This window comes from Protomyctophum parallelum, assembly GCF_964188405.1.
Source record: "Protomyctophum parallelum genome assembly, chromosome: 14".
Lineage (NCBI taxonomy): Eukaryota > Metazoa > Chordata > Actinopteri > Myctophiformes > Myctophidae > Protomyctophum > Protomyctophum parallelum.
In genome coordinates this window covers 14,598,415-14,618,182 of record NC_139709.1, presented here as the reverse complement: position 1 = coordinate 14,618,182, position 19,768 = coordinate 14,598,415, and the positions used below count along the sequence as shown (strand labels likewise).

General features: G+C 42.4%; 1 protein-coding gene across 1 annotated transcript in view; it reads right to left on the bottom strand.

The window, feature by feature from the left end:
• The window catches only part of LOC310871136 (adhesion G protein-coupled receptor L2-like), a 142,016-nt gene that overhangs the window by 39,168 nt on the left and 83,080 nt on the right, over positions 1-19,768 (bottom strand). Inside the window, 3 exon segments of the mRNA XM_083782625.1 lie at positions 2,563-2,746; positions 11,678-11,863; positions 17,046-17,146. Coding sequence (XP_083638751.1) covers positions 2,563-2,746; positions 11,678-11,863; positions 17,046-17,146 — 471 coding nt within the window.

Genomic DNA, 19,768 nt, shown 5'->3' with positions numbered 1-19,768 from the left:
TGTTTTATGCTTCAGAAGCATTGCAGTGTGTTTAATGGAGCTCCAACATAAAGGTCAGACAGGGTGAAACAACAGACCTCGTCCAGTGTAGCAGCAACACAATCCACACAGACTGCCAATATAGCCTCGTGCTATTTACTTAACCCATTTAGACTCACGCTAGTACGTTCCTATACATTCTACAATATGTCTTCTAAAATCATGACGGTTTTCAGAAAAAACCCGTGTTTCTCTATCAGTGGTGCGAGTCAAAACTATTTCATGTCAAGGAAAATTATATGTACTGTAATTGTCCGCCAACCCCCATTTGAAAATAAACGTTTGCCGAGTCTGAAAGAATACATTTTCAAAGATTTGCCGCACATTTTCACAATTCTTCAAAAATGGCTGATCTACAAGCTCGGACCCCAATGTCAAAATATGTTGTTCCAGCCAGGGACCTCCCAGAAGCAAAGCTTTGAATAAAAGATGTTCGCTGTGAAAGAATATGTTTTCACGATTTTTTCAAACTCTGTGCTGTGCTATATGAGCTTGTAGATCTGCTATTTTTCAATAGCTAAAGTATAACATGATGCTTAAAACACCAAAAGGGGTTCCCGTCCAGAATGTTTTTTTTTTAAAACAACAGAGCTCTTGGTCGCTCTGTATTGTGTACCAAAAACAAGGAGGAGGGGGGAAGGGGGGGGGGGAAGTGTGAGAAAAAGAAATAATAAATAAATAAATAAAATAAAAAGCGCAGTACACACATTCTGCTGCAGCATGAATGTCAAATATTCATTGGATCAAAAAATATAATTGGGCTTTTCTTTTCTTTCTTTTTTTTTCTAACTTTTCCCTGCGGGTTCAGATATAACTCTGGGGCCTGCCAAGCAAATCTCTGAAAAGCCTCCCGATTCCTCCCAGCTATAGCTCTGCTCCGCGGCATGCCAGCCAGCCAGCCAGCCAGCCAGCCAGCAGCCGGGTGGCGCTCCCTTTGATGTGTGAAATTACCAAGAGGTCAGGAGGACGCACGTATCAGCATGCTCCCTTCTGTCACAAACGGCCTCACCTCCCTCAGATAGATGGCCTCTGACAGACGGAGATGAGGAATTGTTCTCCCAGCGCCCTCCCCCCTTCCTGCCTGCCCCCCTTTCTGCCTAAACCCCCCCACCACCACCCCTCCTCCTCCCTCTTCTCTCTCCTCTTGCCCTTGTACAGTACTGTACAGTACTGTACAGTCGCATACTGTATAGCAGTGCCGTTTGGGCGTCGGGAGGGCTACGTTGATTAGTGCAATTTGGACTGAGGTCGATAAAGAAAAAGGGCTACTAAATCCAATAATAAACAGTTTTCCGAAAAGCATCGGTGGTGCTCAACCTTTTTCCATGTCAAGGACCCCCAGAAATTATCTGCATTTGGCCGTGGGACCCCCAAAATATGTTGTTCCACGGACACCCCCCCCCCATTCTCAGAAGCAAAGATTTGAGTTAAAAAACTCTGAAAGTATATATATTCAGCGATTTGCGCCACATTTTCACGATTTTTCAAAAATAGCTCGTAGCTATGAGCTATTTCAATAGCTAAGGTACAACATAATGCTTAAACGTTAAAACACCAAAAGGGGTTCCCGTCCTGAGTGGGTTAGGAGCGGGGATCATTTTAAAGCACACGCTCCCACACCCAGCTCGTCAGGCGAGGCACACGGGGCAGTCTCGTCAGGCGAGTCGCTAAAGACTAAAGATGCGTGGGTGGCACTGGGTGGCACATCTTGTAAAAAACCTCATGAAAAGTGCCAGTACAACAACAGTGATTAACTAGCAAATGTAGTGCATATTACATAACATATTAATCAGCGCAACGATGCACTGACACGTACAGCAGTTGAGTCTTCATCAGCTTAACTAACTATGATCAAATAAAAAGGCATTTTGGAGAGAACAGATACAGGGGGCTGTGTAAACAGAACAATACTTTTCAATTGGTTTCTTTGTGTCGGCGTCGTCGTCCCCCCCCCGGGGTCTGGAGAGTTCATCTTCCAGCACATTCACATTCAATAATAGGAATGCTTAACTACGCAAGGAATAGATTAGAAATCAATGAAGTAGGGGAGATCATAACCATGGAAACAAAAAGGCAGAAATGTGACTGTTCGCTGTAAAAACGCTGCCTCAAATGAACGAGATCACGTTGCTAATAAACTGCCCATGGAGGACACATTAGCTGCAGCTCACGTCGAGCTGTGACATCAGCTGAGTTTAAGGGTCCTTTCAAAAAAAAGAAAATACACCTTTCTCTCTCCTTGAAGAGAAAAGCTGTCCTGTGTTTTTTTTGTTTCATCCGCGTAGAATGAATAAGCCCACAGAGCAGTGCCTAGGGGGCTTTCACAGTAGGCTTAAACAGAATGGCTTTTGAATGTTGAACTTATTCCCTCCCACATAACCAACCATAGTAAAACATTAAATAACTCAATGTCAAAGCCCCCCCCCCAAAAAAAACACAGGCATTGCACCAAAACAGGGCCTATAGCAGCTGGTATCTTTCTGTTTTTCTTTGGCTTCATATTTTGATGGAAGGGGGACTTACTGATGTTCTCCGCGGGTACTTTCACTACAGCTGGCTCGATCAGGTTGTCTGCGAGGACGAACGCCCCTTCCTCCAAGGTATCCAGTAACATGGTGGCAGCGTGCGTCTGCTCCGTGGAATTCATGTCTTCCCAGGATTTAAGGGCTTCTGGCCTCAGGAGGTTGTCCACGGTGTCTACGATTGCCTGTATCCATGGAGACAAGTGAAATGTCAACTTATTGTTTTTGGGGGGGGGGGTTCTTCTTCTTTTCTCTCCCCCCCGCCTGTTCATAAAAACATTGCGATGCACTCTGTAAAAGCATTTTGAAGAAGTGCAGACACAGTGTAGACACAGCATTTGCAAAAAATTTTTTTTACAATTTTACAATGGGAATGGGCTGCAAATTATATTTACCACCATGCAAGACGAACGACGACAATAATTTGAAATAAAAAATGGGTTTAAGGAGAATATAAAATGTAGGACTCAAAAGGACCTGAGCTAAAGGGACGGAGAAACACACCAGAATGGAGCCGTCTACGGTGGCATTAGAACACTTCCTTTTTCTTGAGGGCAACAATTTTCCAATGAGCATTTATCTTCCCTAACAATAGTCTTTATTCCACAACAGGATCTTTCCCATAATGGCATGTGGCACACTGTTTTCCTGGGAGGGAGGGGGAGGGAGGGACTGGGGCATTATAGCCCTCGTCTGAGCAGCAGTCTGTCGAGTCAAGAATGGGGATAAATTCTGCTTGTTTTCAAAGGCAATCCTTTCATTTCCTGGTTTCTGATAAGCAGTAAGTAAGCAAAACATTCCAGTATAAAACCCATACAAGGAAAGTATGATAATGCAGATAAAACAATAGTTTCCTTTGACCCAGCCGGGGAGGGGGCAGGGTTCATGGCCTCTGTCTGCCGTAGCATACTGTTAACAGTAGCAGCACTGACCGCTGGTGGAAAAAAACTACTCACAATGTTTTACTGAAGTAAAAGGACCAATACTGCAATGTAGAAGTACATTTTGGTGTTAGCATCATGTTATGCTTTAGCTATTGAAAAATAGCAGATCTACAAGCTCATAGAGCTTGTAGGTCTGCTATTTTTGAAAAATCGAAGAACGACTGACATTTTTAGAATCTGATCTCAGGTCAGAATGGGTTAATCAGACCAGTGTGTGTCCAGTGGAAACCTCGTATGAATCTGATCTCAGGTCAGAATGTGTTAACGTACCAAAAGTAAAAAGTACTCATTATGCAGAATGTCCCATTTCAAAATGTCAAATGTCAGAAAAGAAAACAGTTTGAAAATAAAAGATCTACAAGCTCGCAATGCTTGTAAGCTCTGCTATTTTCAAATGTTCTAAAATGTATAGGGCTGAAGTGTTTAATGTGCATGCTATTGTGTTGTAATTATAATCAAAACCTACAAAGTAACTTAGTAACTAAAGTTTTCAAATAAATGTAGTGGAGTAAAAGTACAATATTTGCCTCCGAGATGTAGTGGAGTACAAGTAAAAAAGTACTGGAAATTGCCAAATTGGAGTACATTTTGTACAAAAGTACAAATATCTCAACATTGTACTTGTACTGACAGTGACGTACTGTACCCTGGCGAAACAGACAGCCGTAAAATGACATCACACCCATAATGCCAGCCCAAGGTGTGCTCACTCAGCGTGACAATTTAACCATAGGTGCCATTAAACCCCAACAAGCAAGGCCCCCTCTTTCACAATGACGGTAATTAACCGCAGCAAGGCCTCACTGTATCAATTAGTCACAGCTGCGATTATCCAAAACACCAATTATTGACCATGGAAAGGAATTAACCCGTTTTTTTTTTTGTCTGGGAATAACGAGGACGCGGTGGGAAGTCACAACTTATCTGTGATTTACCACCACATGTAAACCACTCCAGCTGACATTAAAGGGATAGCCAAGACGTAAAGTTACGTTATTTAAAAGAAATGAATTTAAAAAATATATATATATATATTTATTCTTTCATTTGTCCCATATCTCTGGCACCCGCACAGCGTTTCTAATGTAACATGGATTGAGTTTTAGCTGTATGCAATACTTGCCATTAATATACAGTAGTGGTTGCAACTGTATTCATTGATTCCCAGAGTCCCGTGGTGGGAGTTCTGCTCTGGTTTTGGTGACATATTAAGTAAGTTCCGGTCATTTTGTGGAGGGGGGGGGGGGGGGGGGGGCACTGGTGGCCACGCATTAAAAGTAAATTAATTCACAAAACTAACGTAATTTGTATTACGTTAGTTAGGCTTTCAGAGTAAAAGCTGCCATATCTGCGCGGCACCCCGAGCTGCTATTTTGAAAGAAATCCCGGCGCTGATTGGAAAGTATTTCATACAACTTAAAGGACAACTTTAGTTTTTTTCAACCAAGGTTCATGTTTTAGGTTATTATTAGAGAAAGTAAAAGGTGAGTGTAATTTTCTTTGCATTTGCTGCTTTCTTTCGTTTTAGGGATTTTAGCAGTTTTTGACAGGGGGGCGGGGGCATTCGAGCACGAGGCTAAATATGTATTTCTTTCCAAAATTTTATAGCGATTTATTTTTTTAATATTTACTATAGTCCTACTAGACCCCAAGAAATTTGATCTGGCCACAGAAGTTCACAGGATCTACTGAATGTGAAGGTAGACTACTACACTGTGTGTCATAGGCTCAATATGTCAGTTTGACACATTCAGTAGACTAGATCCTGTGATCTTTTGTGGCCAGATGTAATTTCTTGGGGTTTATTAGGACTATAGTAAAGAATAAATTAATCGCTATAACATTTTGTAAAGAAATACATATTTAGCCCCATGCTCGAATGCCCCCGCCCCCCTGTCAAAAACAGCTAAAATCCCTAAAACGAAAGAAAGCAGCAAATGAAGAAAAATGAACACTCATCTTTTACTTTCTCTAATAACAACCTAAAACATGAACCTTGGTTGAAAAAAATTAAAGTTGTCCTTTATGGTCAAAAATGGTGAACTATCCATTTAAGCACACAGCCTTGGAGGGACTGGATCCAGACAGGATAGCGTCGTCAGGCCATCAGTGTCCATGTCTATCCCATTCTGACCCGAGATCAGATTCTAAAATATATATATGAAATATATTCATAGACATGGACTGAAGGCATCTCTACAGTCCAGACCGCGGGGGGGGGGGGGAGGGGGGGTGGGAGCCAGTGGATATTAGCGTTGATTAGTTACCACCAGTGGTGTAGAAGTAACATGAGTTACATTGCCTCAAGTACTGTAGGTATTTGTACTTCCAAGTATTTCCAATTTCCAATACTTTTTACTTTCTACTCTACTTCTACTTTTCACTTCTTACAAAAATGTGTACTTTTACTCCACTACAGTTTATTTGAAAACTTCAGTTACTATAGTTACTTTGGAGATCTTAGGAAACGTACATTATTATATCACTTCAACCTGATTTGAAACTAGCAGATCTACAAGCTCACAACGCGTCACGCTGGCGACGCGTTAAGAGCTTGTCGATCGGCTATTTTCAAAAGATTTTGTACACATTTTGAACATTATGAGAACTACTTTACCTGGCTTTCAGTACTTTAAGTACATTTTGAGGACGACACTTTTGTACTCTTACTTGAGTACATTTTGAATAGGGGACTACTTGAGTAAAACATTTGAGTACTTTTTCCCCACCACTGTTGATTACAGGGGGCCAGAGCCATTACTCCCAGACAACAAAATAAATGGTGCCCCCCCCCCCCCCCCCAGGGGGGCATCTTTGTATAGCACACGCACAATCCTAAAGGAAAAGGGAGAGAGAGAGAGAGAGAGAGAGAGAGAGAGAGCCTCCCCCTGTCTCTAATTTGCGTCGTGCCGAAAAGGCCGTGTGTTCTGATCAAAATCCCTCTCTAATTCCCGGGGCTCTGGGTGGAGGAGGAGGTCACACCACACCACTCTACAAATCACAGGGGGTGTCGTTATACCAGAGAGTGGAAGCTCCCTATACGGCTGGCTGGCTGCAGGAATGCTATTGCATGCACGGTGCGGTCGCTGAGCGCTAGTGTGGTTGAAGAAGAAGAGGAAGAGGAGCTCGGAGGAATGAGCATTATACTGTAGAGGGCCTCTACTACGACTACACACGATATACGAAGCCCTTTGGGTGGTTGGGCTACAGCCTGGGTTTCCAACGAGCACCGGCACCGGCACACAACGTGATGTATGGTGATGTAAAAAAAGACCAGAGCGTTCTAAATCAACTGGGGGGGGGGGGGGGGTTTGTGGGGGTCCCCCCCCCCCCCCTAATTCTCACAGGAAAATAAGACGTCAGTACACACACACACACAGAAAAAAAGCCCTATAAACTCACGGTGAAGCCTCCTCCCCCCCCCCCAGACACCACACGACGGAGCGCACACACGCTAAAATATGATAGACGTGGTTATTCGTTCCGTGCTAAAGGTCGGCACTTTATTATGTTTACACCACAGACGCATTACATTGTCTTTCGGGGCTAGAATGAGCTCATTGTGTCGAGCAATAAAAGTGTCACACGCGGCAGGCAGAGGAGACAGCTAGGGGAGGAGGTTGGTTGGTTGGTGGTGAAAACGAGGAATGGAAAACCCTGATTGGAGTTATGGAACACATTAACCCATTTTAGGCGGGGACCCCCTTTTGGTGTTAGCATTATGCTATGCTTTAGCTATAGCAGATCTACAAGCTCATAGCGCGCCACAGAGTGGCGCGCTACGAGCTTGTAGGTCTGCTATTTTTGAAAAGTCGAAGAACGACTGACATAGAAACATGGCTTTTTCTAGAAAACTGTCAGGATGTAGAAGACATTTTTTAGAATCTGATCTCAGGTCAAAATCGGTTAATGGAATCTGAAATTAAATCCCTACAGATGAAAGAAAGAACGGAGGAAAAAAATGCAAAGAAGACAAATGGAAGAAAGACACTTTTTCTTTTTCCTTTTTTTTTTGCCAACGAATTGTACAAAAGAAAATGTAAGCAAGTGAAAACTCGGTCCACTGCCACTTTGATCACACTTCTGGGTTGACAGGGGAGGTGCAATTATGACCGTGGGAAGGCAATTACTCATAACGACACACACAGAGCAGGCAGGAGAGATGGAGAGAGGTGGGGGAGGAAGACAAGGAGGAGAGAGAGAGAGAGAGAGAGAGAGGTATTTCAGAAAGAAAAAACTAAAGTTTGCCGTGTGGGTGCAAACGGTTATGCATTATATATACATATATATAAAGACAGGGTTGTTGCACGGATGCATAAGACGAGAGGAGGCATCAATCATGATTTCTGTGGAAATAAATGGTGCAGATTTGACAGCCTAATGGGCAGCATTACTGTATGTACACAGCAAGATCCTCAGTGTTCATTTAATTAACCCATTTTAGACCAAGCTCAAAATATATTGTTCCAGGGACAGACAGAAGCAAAGATTTTAGTTATCTGTTGCTTTAGCTATTTAAAAATAGCAGGTCTGCTATTTTTGACTGACATAGAAACATAGCCTTTTCAGAAAACTGTCATTTTCAAACAGACATTTGTTTTAGAATCTGATCTCAGGTCAGAATGGGTTAAAAGTGGGGTCAAATTGAAAACGACACACAGGTGGGCTTTCCCCGGGTTTGAACGGGTTAAAGGACCATACCAGTGTCAACGTGTGTTACTCTCTAAGTCAAGGTGAAGTGGCCTTTCAACCATGTCGTCCTGAAGGCAACACCAAAGGGCAAGTCCTGTCCTGTGTTCACATCCATGCTAAAAGGCCTCTATGACAGTGCTTCCCAAAGTGGGGTCCCAAAGGGTCATTTAGGGAGTTACAGGACACACACACACACACACACACACACAGTCACACACACACACACCAAATGGACCCTTATCGGTCTGCAACTCAGAGAGTGTACAAATGGAACCAAAATGGACCCGTCAGGGTTAGAGTCAAATTGACTTTGACTTTCACAACATACATTGGGGGTCCCAGAGATAGAAATGCCAATAAATAGGGGGACCGTGGCCTAAATCAGGTATAATTTTTGATCCTAGGGTTACACACTGACACTGAGGATTTGACTGTGATTGGAGGTGTATATAGAGAAGGAACGGTGGTGGCTCTGCGTGTGCGAACAGGTCACGAGGCACACAACAAAAGCAACGCAAACAAAGAAACACACTCACAGACAGACAATGACTGCATGCTGCTTGTGGCAAGCAGTGAGGAACGAGAGGGGGGGATTAAAGCATCTTATCAACCTATTACTTATACCTTCATATACGCCCTGCAAGTCTTCTCTCTCTTTTGAAGCTTTTTCCCGCACACAAAAGACGAAGAATAACACAATCATCCGTTATGGGGGAGCAAAAGGAGAGATTGCGGGAGGAAAGAGATTAACAAGGAGGCCATTATTATATCACACAACGACTTACCGCCACACATCCAGGAGAATTAGAAATAGCAGGGGGGGGGGGAAAGAAGGGTTCTTACACACGAGAGAGAGGTCGATGAAATGTGATCTTGAAATATTGTGGCAGCACTAATAGTCTGGCGTTGCCCAGACTGTCGCCACTCTCTCGCACATTTCCAAACGCTTAACGTCGTTACACAGTCTGGAGCAACGGAAGCTCTGTCGCTGAGTAAAACATGAAGCGGAAGTGGAGCCTCCTCTAAGCATTATGTATAGCGTTGTTGCTTCGAATGAATTGAAATAAACAAAATAAGCTCTAAAGATATTTTAAAGTATATTTTTTGTGAACGGAAATGGCAGCTTCCTTGCTCAGACTGGGCGGGCGGTGTAGTTCCAGACTCTATCCCATTCTGGGCGGGGACTCATTTTGGTGTTAGCACTATGTTATGCTTTAGCTATTGAAAAATAGCAGATCTACAAGCTCATAGCGCGCCACCGAGTGGCGCGCTAAGAGCTTGTAGGTCTGCTATTTTAGAAAAATCGAAGAGTGACTGACGTAGAATACATTTTTAGAATCTGATCTCAGGTCAGAATGGGCTATATAGCATTGGGAGGTTGTGGAGCGGTCGTCTGGCTGCGTGAGACTACAGTACGGCAGCACGTACTGTACATGTGTTTGAAATGCACACGGGTTAGAGAACGGAGGGCGTTCGTTTTCAGTGTTGATTTCGTCGACTAAAACCGCGACAAAGAAATGTTCGTCGACTACCTTTTTTTCACTGACGAACATTAAATGGAAACTAAGCTACGACGACTAAAACTAAGACTAAATATGTTGACAATTTTGTCAACAAATGACTACAATGTTAGGAAGGGACAGGTGGACAAGAGATCCAGTATAAGTCATTTTACGCTTGGCTGCATGCTGAAAATAGCCGATCTACAAGCTCACAAGCGACGCGTTGTGAGCTTGTAGATCAAGTGTAAAATCAGCCATTACGACGCCATCAAGGCCCGCCAAAATACATTTTAGATTTAGTCGACTAAAACTAGACTAACACTAAGACATACCCGGCGACTAAAATGTGACTAAATATAAATTAAATACCAAGAGACTATGACTGAAACTAAAATCAACACAGGCGTTAGTTAGGGGCTGGGGGCTCGGCGGAGACGCACACAGTGCTGTGGACGGGGGGGGGGGGGGAATGCTGACACTAGATTTCACTGCTCTGCATTTAGCGACGCTTTAAAAAAAACACATCTGAGGCGATAAACAAAAAAGCTCGATTGGGTTCATTTTGTATTTCATGAAATGGAGACCCAGACATTTTGTGCCATGAGCTCTGGACTGCATCCACAGAGCAAAAAAAAACAACAGTATAGCAGCAAATAAATAAATCACATGAAATTGTTTTTTTTCCCCCCCACACAACCAAACTCTTGTTTGTTTTTTTTTGGCTAGCAGCAGCTCACTCTCCTCTTGCACAACAAACCCACAGAAGACCCACTCGTTCTCCCTCTGGATCGAGACAAGTTGGAACAATAGCTCCTATGTCAGGGGCTCTGGCCGGCGAGCGCTATACTAATATGTTTGTCAGTGGTGGAAAACTAAAAGATTTATATTTTGTCGTACGACTGTGTTTGCGTGTGGTATATGACATGAGTGTGAATGCTTTTAACACGCTTAAACGGCGGTATATACGTTTGGGAGGGCAATGCCGTTTGACAACAATCACATGCCTGCTGGTTGTTTCCATGCCCGGTGCCTAATACATTGTAACATGTATTGGCTGTTCATCTAAGCAATCAGTTAGCTCTTATAGTGCAAACAGTGGCACGGCACTACAGGGTGTTCAAAGTGGAGGGGGGGGGGAATTGGAAGGGAGAAGGCCCTGGGCCCTCGGCCCGTCCATTCCAATGAGTTTAGATTTCCCCAGACAGACATATCGCTGTAGATATGAGACATCTCTTGATTGTCTGGCTATATGCGAGACCACATTCAACCTGGCATCCCTATTTTTGTAAAAAAAAAAAGAAAGAAAAAAAAGTAAAAACTCTTCCAAAAAAATAGCAGAGCTTTGCTTTTGCGAAGTATGGTCCTATCCATGGGAAAGTAAGTAATGAGAGGCTAGCTTTGTGCACGCACGCACGCACACGCGCACACACACACACACACACACACACACACACACACACACACACACACACACACACACGACCCCCATGATGGTGTTGTTTTTTGCTCAACTTGTTTACACCAGGAAAAAAAAAAGAATTGATGATCAGGATTCAAGTATCACTTCTAGGTCTCAGGGCTTGCTCATTTCTCTCATAAGAGCTCCGGGGGGGAGGGGCTCTATGCCTGTGCCAAGTACTGAAGTTATTCTTTGTGCTGGCAGGGGGGGCTCATGGCCATTAGCTCCGTTAGGTTCCACAAACTGCCAGGACGAGGCAGTGATTCTAAAGCCCAGTAATTACCAGAGAGAGCTGCTATGTGTGTGTGTGTGTGTGTGGCCGCGTGCGTGCGTGTCCGCGCAACATGTAACACAGTAAGGGGTCCTTCTAATGAATGTCACAACCAGTGTGGTGTCACGAGGTCGGAGCAGCCGAGTTAAACGAGAGGCCACAATTAGAGAGCAAAGTGTTGTTTTGGATGTGTGTGTGACTGTGTGTGTGTGTGTGTGTGTGTGTGTGTTGGGGGGGGGGGCGTATACCTTGTTGAAGCTGCGTCCGGCCGAGTCCTTCTCGCTGGGCCGGAGCTCCTGCAGCTGAGCGTCCAGGATGTCCACCAGCTGCTCCATGAGGCGCACCGACGAGCTGACGTCCCCGGCGAACACCGGGCCCTGCGTGTGGCGCGCCAGCTCGTTGGCGAGGTTAGCGGCGTTCTCACCGCTACGGATCTAGAAGGGGGGGGGACGAGGGGGGACGAGGATCAGGGGGAGGGCTGGGTCAAAGGTCACTGTTGATGTTGTCGACGTGAACCGTGATGGGGAATGTCCGAATGTTCGTCGACTGCCTTTTTTCACTGACCAAAACTATAAATGGAAACTAAATGATAAATATTTTCACGATTTTTTAAAAATAGCAAACCTACAAGCTCGTAGCGCGCCACTCGGTGGCGCGCTATGAGCTTGTAGATCTGCTATTTTTCAATATGTTCGTCGACTGCCTTTTTTCACTGACCAAAACTATAAATGGAAACTAAATGATAAATATTTCCACGGTTTTTCAAAAATAGCAAACCTACAAGCTCGTAGCGCGCCACTCGGTGGCGCGCTATGAGCTTGTAGGTTTGCTATTTTTCAATAGCTAAATTATAACATGTTTATAAAACACCAAAAGGGGTTCCCGGCTCAAAATGGGTTAAGCTACGATGACTAAAACGAAGGCTAAATATGTTGACGGTTTCGTCGACATATAAAAACCGGACTAAAATGTTAGGAAGACATGGGCAAGAGATCTATAGTAGAAGTAAAAGACAAAGACAAAAGTCATATTTTACACTTGGTTGCATGCTGAAAACAGCAGAGCTTGTAGATCGTGTGTAAAATCAGCCATTACTACGGCATTAAGGCCCGCCAAAATATCTTCCAATAACACTTAAGTCGACTAAGTCACTTGTAGACTTAGTCAACTACAATCTTATGATTCTGTAGTCGACTGAAACCAGACTAACGCTAAAACATTCCAGGTGACTCAAACTAAATGACAACATGACAGAATTACAATCTAAATGTGCGCTCAAAATCAACACTGCAAGCTGTTTACCATCAGCCATTACGACGGCGTCGAGGCCAAAGTACATCTTAGTCGACCAAATCACCTGCCGACTAAAACTAGACTAACACTATACCATTCCAGGGGACTAAAATGTGACTAAAAAAAACGAAATTGAAACTATTCAAGAGACTATGACAAAAAAACGAAAAAAAAAACTCAAATCTAAATTTGCTGCCAAACTCAACACTGGCCAACAGGAACAAGGCCAGATATGACAGACTGTTCTTCATCCTACAGTGTGGAGGTGGTAACTACTGTCTGTTGGTTTATAATCAGATATGACAGACTGTTCTTCATCCTACAGTGTGGAGGTGGTAACTACTGTCTGTTGGTTTATAATCAGATATGACAGACTGTTCTTCGTCCTACAGTGTGGAGGTGGTAACTACTGTATGTTGGTTTATAATCAGATATGACAGACTGTTCTTCATCCTACAGTGTGGAGGTGGTAACTACTGTCTGTTGGTTTATAATCAGATATGACAGACTGTTCTTCATCCTACAGTGTGGAGGTGGTAACTACTGTATGTTGGTTTATAATCAGATATGACAGACTGTTCTTCGTCCTACAGTGTGGAGGTGGTAACTACTGTATGTTGGTTTATAATCAGATATGACAGACTGTTCTTCATCCTACAGTGTGGAGGTGGTAACTACTGTATGTTGGTTTATAATCAGATATGACAGACTGTTCTTCATCCTACAGTGTGGAGGTGGTAACTACTGTCTGTTGGTTTATAATCAGATATGACAGACTGTTCTTCATCCTACAGTGTGGAGGTGGTAACTACTGTCTGTTGGTTTATAATCAGATATGACAGACTGTTCTTCATCCTACAGTGTGGAGGTGGTAACTACTGTATGTTGGTTTATAATCAGATATGACAGACTGTTCTTCATCCTACAGTGTGGAGGTGGTAACTACTGTATGTTGGTTTATAATCAGATATGACAGACTGTTCTTCATCCTACAGTGTGGAGGTGGTAACTACTGTATGTTGGTTTATAATCAGATATGACAGACTGTTCTTCATCCTACAGTGTGGAGGTGGTAACTACTGTATGTTGGTTTATAATCAGATATGACAGACTGTTCTTCGTCCTACAGTGTGGAGGTGGTAACTACTGTATGTTGGTTTATAATCAGATATGACAGACTGTTCTTCATCCTACAGTGTGGAGGTGGTAACTACTGTATGTTGGTTTATAATCAGATATGACAGACTGTTCTTCATCCTACAGTGTGGAGGTGGTAACTACTGTATGTTGGTTTATAATCAGACTGTTCTTCGTCCTACAGTGTGGAGGTGGTAACTACTGTATGTTGGTTTAAAATCAGATATGACAGACTGTTCTTCATCCTACAGTGTGGAGGTGGTAACTACTGTATGTTGGTTTATAATCAGATATGACAGACTGTTCTTCATCCTACAGTGTGGAGGTGGTAACTACTGTATGTTGGTTTATAATCAGATATGACAGACTGTTCTTCGTCCTACAGTGTGGAGGTGGTAACTACTGTATGTTGGTTTATAATCAGATATGACAGACTGTTCTTCGTCCTACAGTGTGGAGGTGGTAACTACTGTATGTTGGTTTATAATCAGATATGACAGACTGTTCTTCGTCCTACAGTGTGGAGGTGGTAACTACTGTATGTTGGTTTATAATCAGATATGACAGACTGTTCTTCGTCCTACAGTGTGGAGGTGGTAACTACTGTATGTTGGTTTATAATCAGATATGACAGACTGTTCTTCGTCCTACAGTGTGGAGGTGGTAACTACTGTATGTTGGTTTATAATCAGATATGACAGACTGTTCTTCATCCTACAGTGTGGAGGTGGTAACTACTGTATGTTGGTTTATAATCAGATATGACAGACTGTTCTTCGTCCTACAGTGTGGAGGTGGTAACTACTGTATGTTGGTTTATAATCAGATATGACAGACTGTTCTTCATCCTACAGTGTGGAGGTGGTAACTACTGTATGTTGGTTTATAATCAGATATGACAGACTGTTCTTCGTCCTACAGTGTGGAGGTGGTAACTACTGTATGTTGGTTTATAATCAGATATGACAGACTGTTCTTCGTCCTACAGTGTGGAGGTGGTAACTACTGTATGTTGGTTTATAATCAGATATGACAGACTGTTCTTCATCCTACAGTGTGGAGGTGGTAACTACTGTATGTTGGTTTATAATCAGATATGACAGACTGTTCTTCGTCCTACAGTGTGGAGGTGGTAACTACTGTCTGTTGGTTTATAATCAGATATGACAGACTGTTCTTCGTCCTACAGTGTGGAGGTGGTAACTACTGTATGTTGGTTTATAATCAGATATGACAGACTGTTCTTCATCCTACAGTGTGGAGGTGGTAACTACTGTATGTTGGTTTAAAATCAGATATGACAGACTGTTCTTCATCCTACAGTGTGGAGGTGGTAACTACTGTATGTTGGTTTATAATCAGATATGACAGACTGTTCTTCATCCTACAGTGTGGAGGTGGTAACTACTGTATGTTGGTTTATAATCAGATATGACAGACTGTTCTTCGTCCTACAGTGTGGAGGTGGTAACTACTGTATGTTGGTTTATAATCAGATATGACAGACTGTTCTTCATCCTACAGTGTGGAGGTGGTAACTACTGTCTGTTGGTTTATAATCAGATATGACAGACTGTTCTTCGTCCTACAGTGTGGAGGTGGTAACTACTGTATGTTGGTTTATAATCAGATATGACAGACTGTTCTTCATCCTACAGTGTGGAGGTGGTAACTACTGTATGTTGGTTTATAATCAGATATGACAGACTGTTCTTCGTCCTACAGTGTGGAGGTGGTAACTACTGTATGTTGGTTTATAATCAGATATGACAGACTGTTCTTCGTCCTACAGTGTGGAGGTGGTAACTACTGTATGTTGGTTTATAATCAGATATGACAGACTGTTCTTCGTCCTACAGTGTGGAGGTGGTAACTACTGTCTGTTGGTTTATAATCAGATATGACAGACTGTTCTTCATATACAGTGTGGAGGTGGTAACTACTGTCTGTTGGTTTATAATCAGACTGTTCTTCGTCCTACAGTGTGGAGGTGGTAACTACTGTCTGTTGGTTTATAATCAGATATGACAGACTGTTCTTCATATACAGTGTGGAGGTGGTAACTACTGTATGTTGGTTTATAATCAGATATGACAGAATGTTCTTCGTCCTACAGTGTGGAGGTGGTAACTACTGTCTGTTGGTTTATAATCAATAGCGTTGGTTCAATAAGACACCTCAGTGAACTCAGTGGTGGAAAGTAACCAAGTACTTCTACCAAGTACTTCTACTTCTACTTAAGTACTGTACTTAAGTACAATTTTGAGGTATTTGTACTTTACTTGAATATTTCCAATTCCCAGTACTTTTACTCCAATACATCTCAGAGCCACAATTTGTACTTTTACTCCTCCACAATTATTTGACTTTAGTTTAACTTTAGTTGCTAGTTACTTTGGAGATTTTAATTGTGATTAGAAAACATACAGTAACCACTTCAACCCTATACATTTTGGCCATTTGAAAATAGCAGATCTGCAAGCTCACAATGCGTCGCATTGTGAGCTTGCAGATCTGCTATTTTCAATAGATTTTGTACACATTTTGAACCTGGAAAATGGGACATTCTGCAATATGAGTACTTTTACTTTTAGTACCTGCAGATACTTTTGTACTCAAGTACATTTTCAATTCTGTACTTTTACTTGTAACAAAGTAGTTCTAAATTGCAGTATTGGTACTTTTACTTATTAAGTAAAACAATTGAGTACTTTCCTTCCACCACTGAGTGAACTAAGACGCTAGTGAACCTTAGAGTATATATGAATAGAGACGGCACCCAGAGGAAACCCTGAGGCCAAATGGACATAGTGGCCGAATATGGTATTGCAGCGTGGGCCCAAACACATGAACGCACTGGTCCGTTGACTATCATTGTGCACGTTCACAACGGCAGCACGTTCGTGCACGTTCAACGGCAGCGCGTTCATGTGTTTGGGCCCAGACAACTATCGCAATCCATCCCAGAATGCACTCTGTTCCTACCCCCCGGAAGGAGGAGTGAAATCGACCTCATGCGCTTTTGAGCAACTTAATGCAAGTGGATGGGAGGAGAACTCGGATGCCATCTCTATTCATATTAGGTAGCGAAGCCATCAGTCAGTGGGCGGGGCAGGGCAGGGCAGGGCAGGGCGGTGAACACAGAGGGGTTTTATTCCTTCCAGAATGGACACGTCGTCGTCGTACCTTTTGTGCGACTTGAGTCACCCAGTGGGAGGTGCAGTTGCTGAGGTCGGGTCCCCTGGAGCCCCACGTCGCCGCCACGGTGCACAGGAAGGAGGCGATGCCTGCGAGAAAATGACACAAAACAACACGTCAGACAATGGGGGAATGAGAAACAATAGTAAATGCCTAGAAAAATGTAATGTAACAATGTTTTTTTTTTTTGTATGTTTGTGGTGTTGTTGTGTGTACTGTATGTTTACTGTCTTTTTGTCTTGAAAAATCAATAAAAATTTAAGTAAAAAAAAACAAGAAACACAACACGTCAGCTGGATGGAATGTCAAAAGGATTTCTTGTGATACAACTACTTATTTTTTTGTATAGCCCGCTGATCCCTCCCCATTCATCCAGGCCCCTCTAGAGCGCCGCGATAACTGGGCAAACAGCACAGACTATTTAAAAGCCAGTGTAAAGCCAGTCGGCTTTGCAGCGTAATAAAATTCCACTGTACAGGCAAATATTAATTTATATATATTTATATATATATATATTAATATTATAAGGACAGACTGTACTGTTTTTTTTTTGTGTTGTTTGTAATTCACAGTTATTATACCTTCTATACGGCAATTAGATACCTTTCAGATGTATAGAAATACCACCTGTCCACCATATCACACTCGTGTGTAGGTAACATTTCCAAACAGTCAAAACATTGACTGTTTGATCCTGCCGGTAGCCCTCCTTCCTCCTGTATGTTATGACAGACCTGTCGGTCTCCGCCACGGGGGTTTTCAAAGGTATAACATTCAGACACCGTTGTCAAGTCAAAATGTGGTAACAATGACCATTGGGTGCCACGTCTGGTAACAAGACAACTCGCCCCGTTTCTGTTGTCCTCCCAGAATTTCCCCCAGTGAGGGGTGGGAGAGGCTGGACTTTGAATTTCTATAACTATAACATGACAGCAGACATGTACAAATATAATTTATGAAAAGCTACTACAGTGAAGTCTGTTCACAGAAGTTGTTGTAGGATATGTGGGGATTATCTGACGAGGTACCATTTGAGTGGGCAAAACCTTACATATACTAAATAATACTAAATTGTTTATAGGGTCAATATAAGTAAAATAATATAGCCTTTCCACAGGACTCGAGTATCTCTTTATATTTTTCCAAAAAGAATACAAACAGCCAATAGCAAATGACAAAGTTATCCCCCTCACTGGTGAAAATTCCGGGAGGAAAAACGTCCGGGGTGAGTTGTCCAGTATTCCCACGTCTTAGCCGCTGAGGGAAATCCTTTCCGTTGTCACGCGTTGTTGATTTCATCGGCCCGGCTGGTTTGTGAGTCCTGACGTACATTACCAAATGTACCGTTGCCCAAAGTCTAAGATTTCCCCCAATTAGGCTTGCTGACAGTTTTTCGCTGACATCAGAATGTTGAAATACAACTAGCAGTACTGTTACTGTATATTAAATTAGGACCAGGGTGTTAAATTGGGTTGGAATTATTCCGAAAACAGCGGTCCGACTCCCTCAGTTGAAGGAAAAACGAAAAAAACATTCATTCATATTTGACCAACAATATTCTACGTAGGTTTAGTTAAACTTGAACCGTTTCTGCGGTCACTGCATCAAAGACATTTTTTATAGGGCCACTTAACCCCTTTTGCAACCAGAGCTTATTTTAATGATGTTTAGGACACAAGAAAGGGGTTTTTATGTGTGTAATATAAAATATTACACACGTATTTTTGTTATGACGCCATGTTCATGACCAAAAACCTGTCATGAACATGTGGTCTCACTTCCTTCCTGGACTACAAAGTCACACCTCCATGCACACCTCTCCACAAGTGCACCAAAGCATTATGGGCATTGTAGGAATTCAGCAACCCAGTAAAAACCGTTGACAAACACACAGACTTCATTATTTCACAATTAGACATGGACATGGACCCAGACATATTATGTCTGGGTCCATGTCCATGTCTAATTGTGCTACTGATATCTATACTAATAACATTGAGTGACTGCAGTGTCTTCCAGCGGTAGAAATGTCTCTTTAAGTGTCAGACATGCAGTGGAGAACGCTACTACTGTGTCTCTATGCCCTGCGGGGGCCATTTTTAATTGTTTACAATGTAAACATGTGCTAGACGCGTGCCTAGAACATTGCATTGTGTCACGCTGCCGGTGACAACACCACTGTGTATTTTTTCCCCCCATGTCTACATTAAGATAGCGTATGCTAATTAAATGAATAAATAACATTTATCGCTCATTTATATCTAATAAACATATGTTTACGAGATACTGTACGTATAAGGCCCATTGCCTGTACGGCAAACATTTCAAAATGTTGTCTTACTTTTTGACGGTAGTTATTTTAATTACGTTTATGGTGGAACTAAGTTTAGGTAGGCTATACTTTTATTTCACATATGGGTGTGCTATTGCACCATACCGTAGCTGTTCTCATATACTAGCTAAAAAAAAAAACCATCACTATGGTTACTGAGAAATGTCCACAATTATGTTCCTCTGTCTATTGCATTTTGTCTTACATAAGCATACTGGATATCTTCCAATAACACTGAATGTCTCTATTAAAAAAAATATATATATATATATATATCATTCCAATTTATTTGCCTTATTATACCTGTAACCTAGCAATGGCTAACAGCTGTCACAGTCACTTATCACTGGGAGAAAATGAATTATAACAACCCACGCAC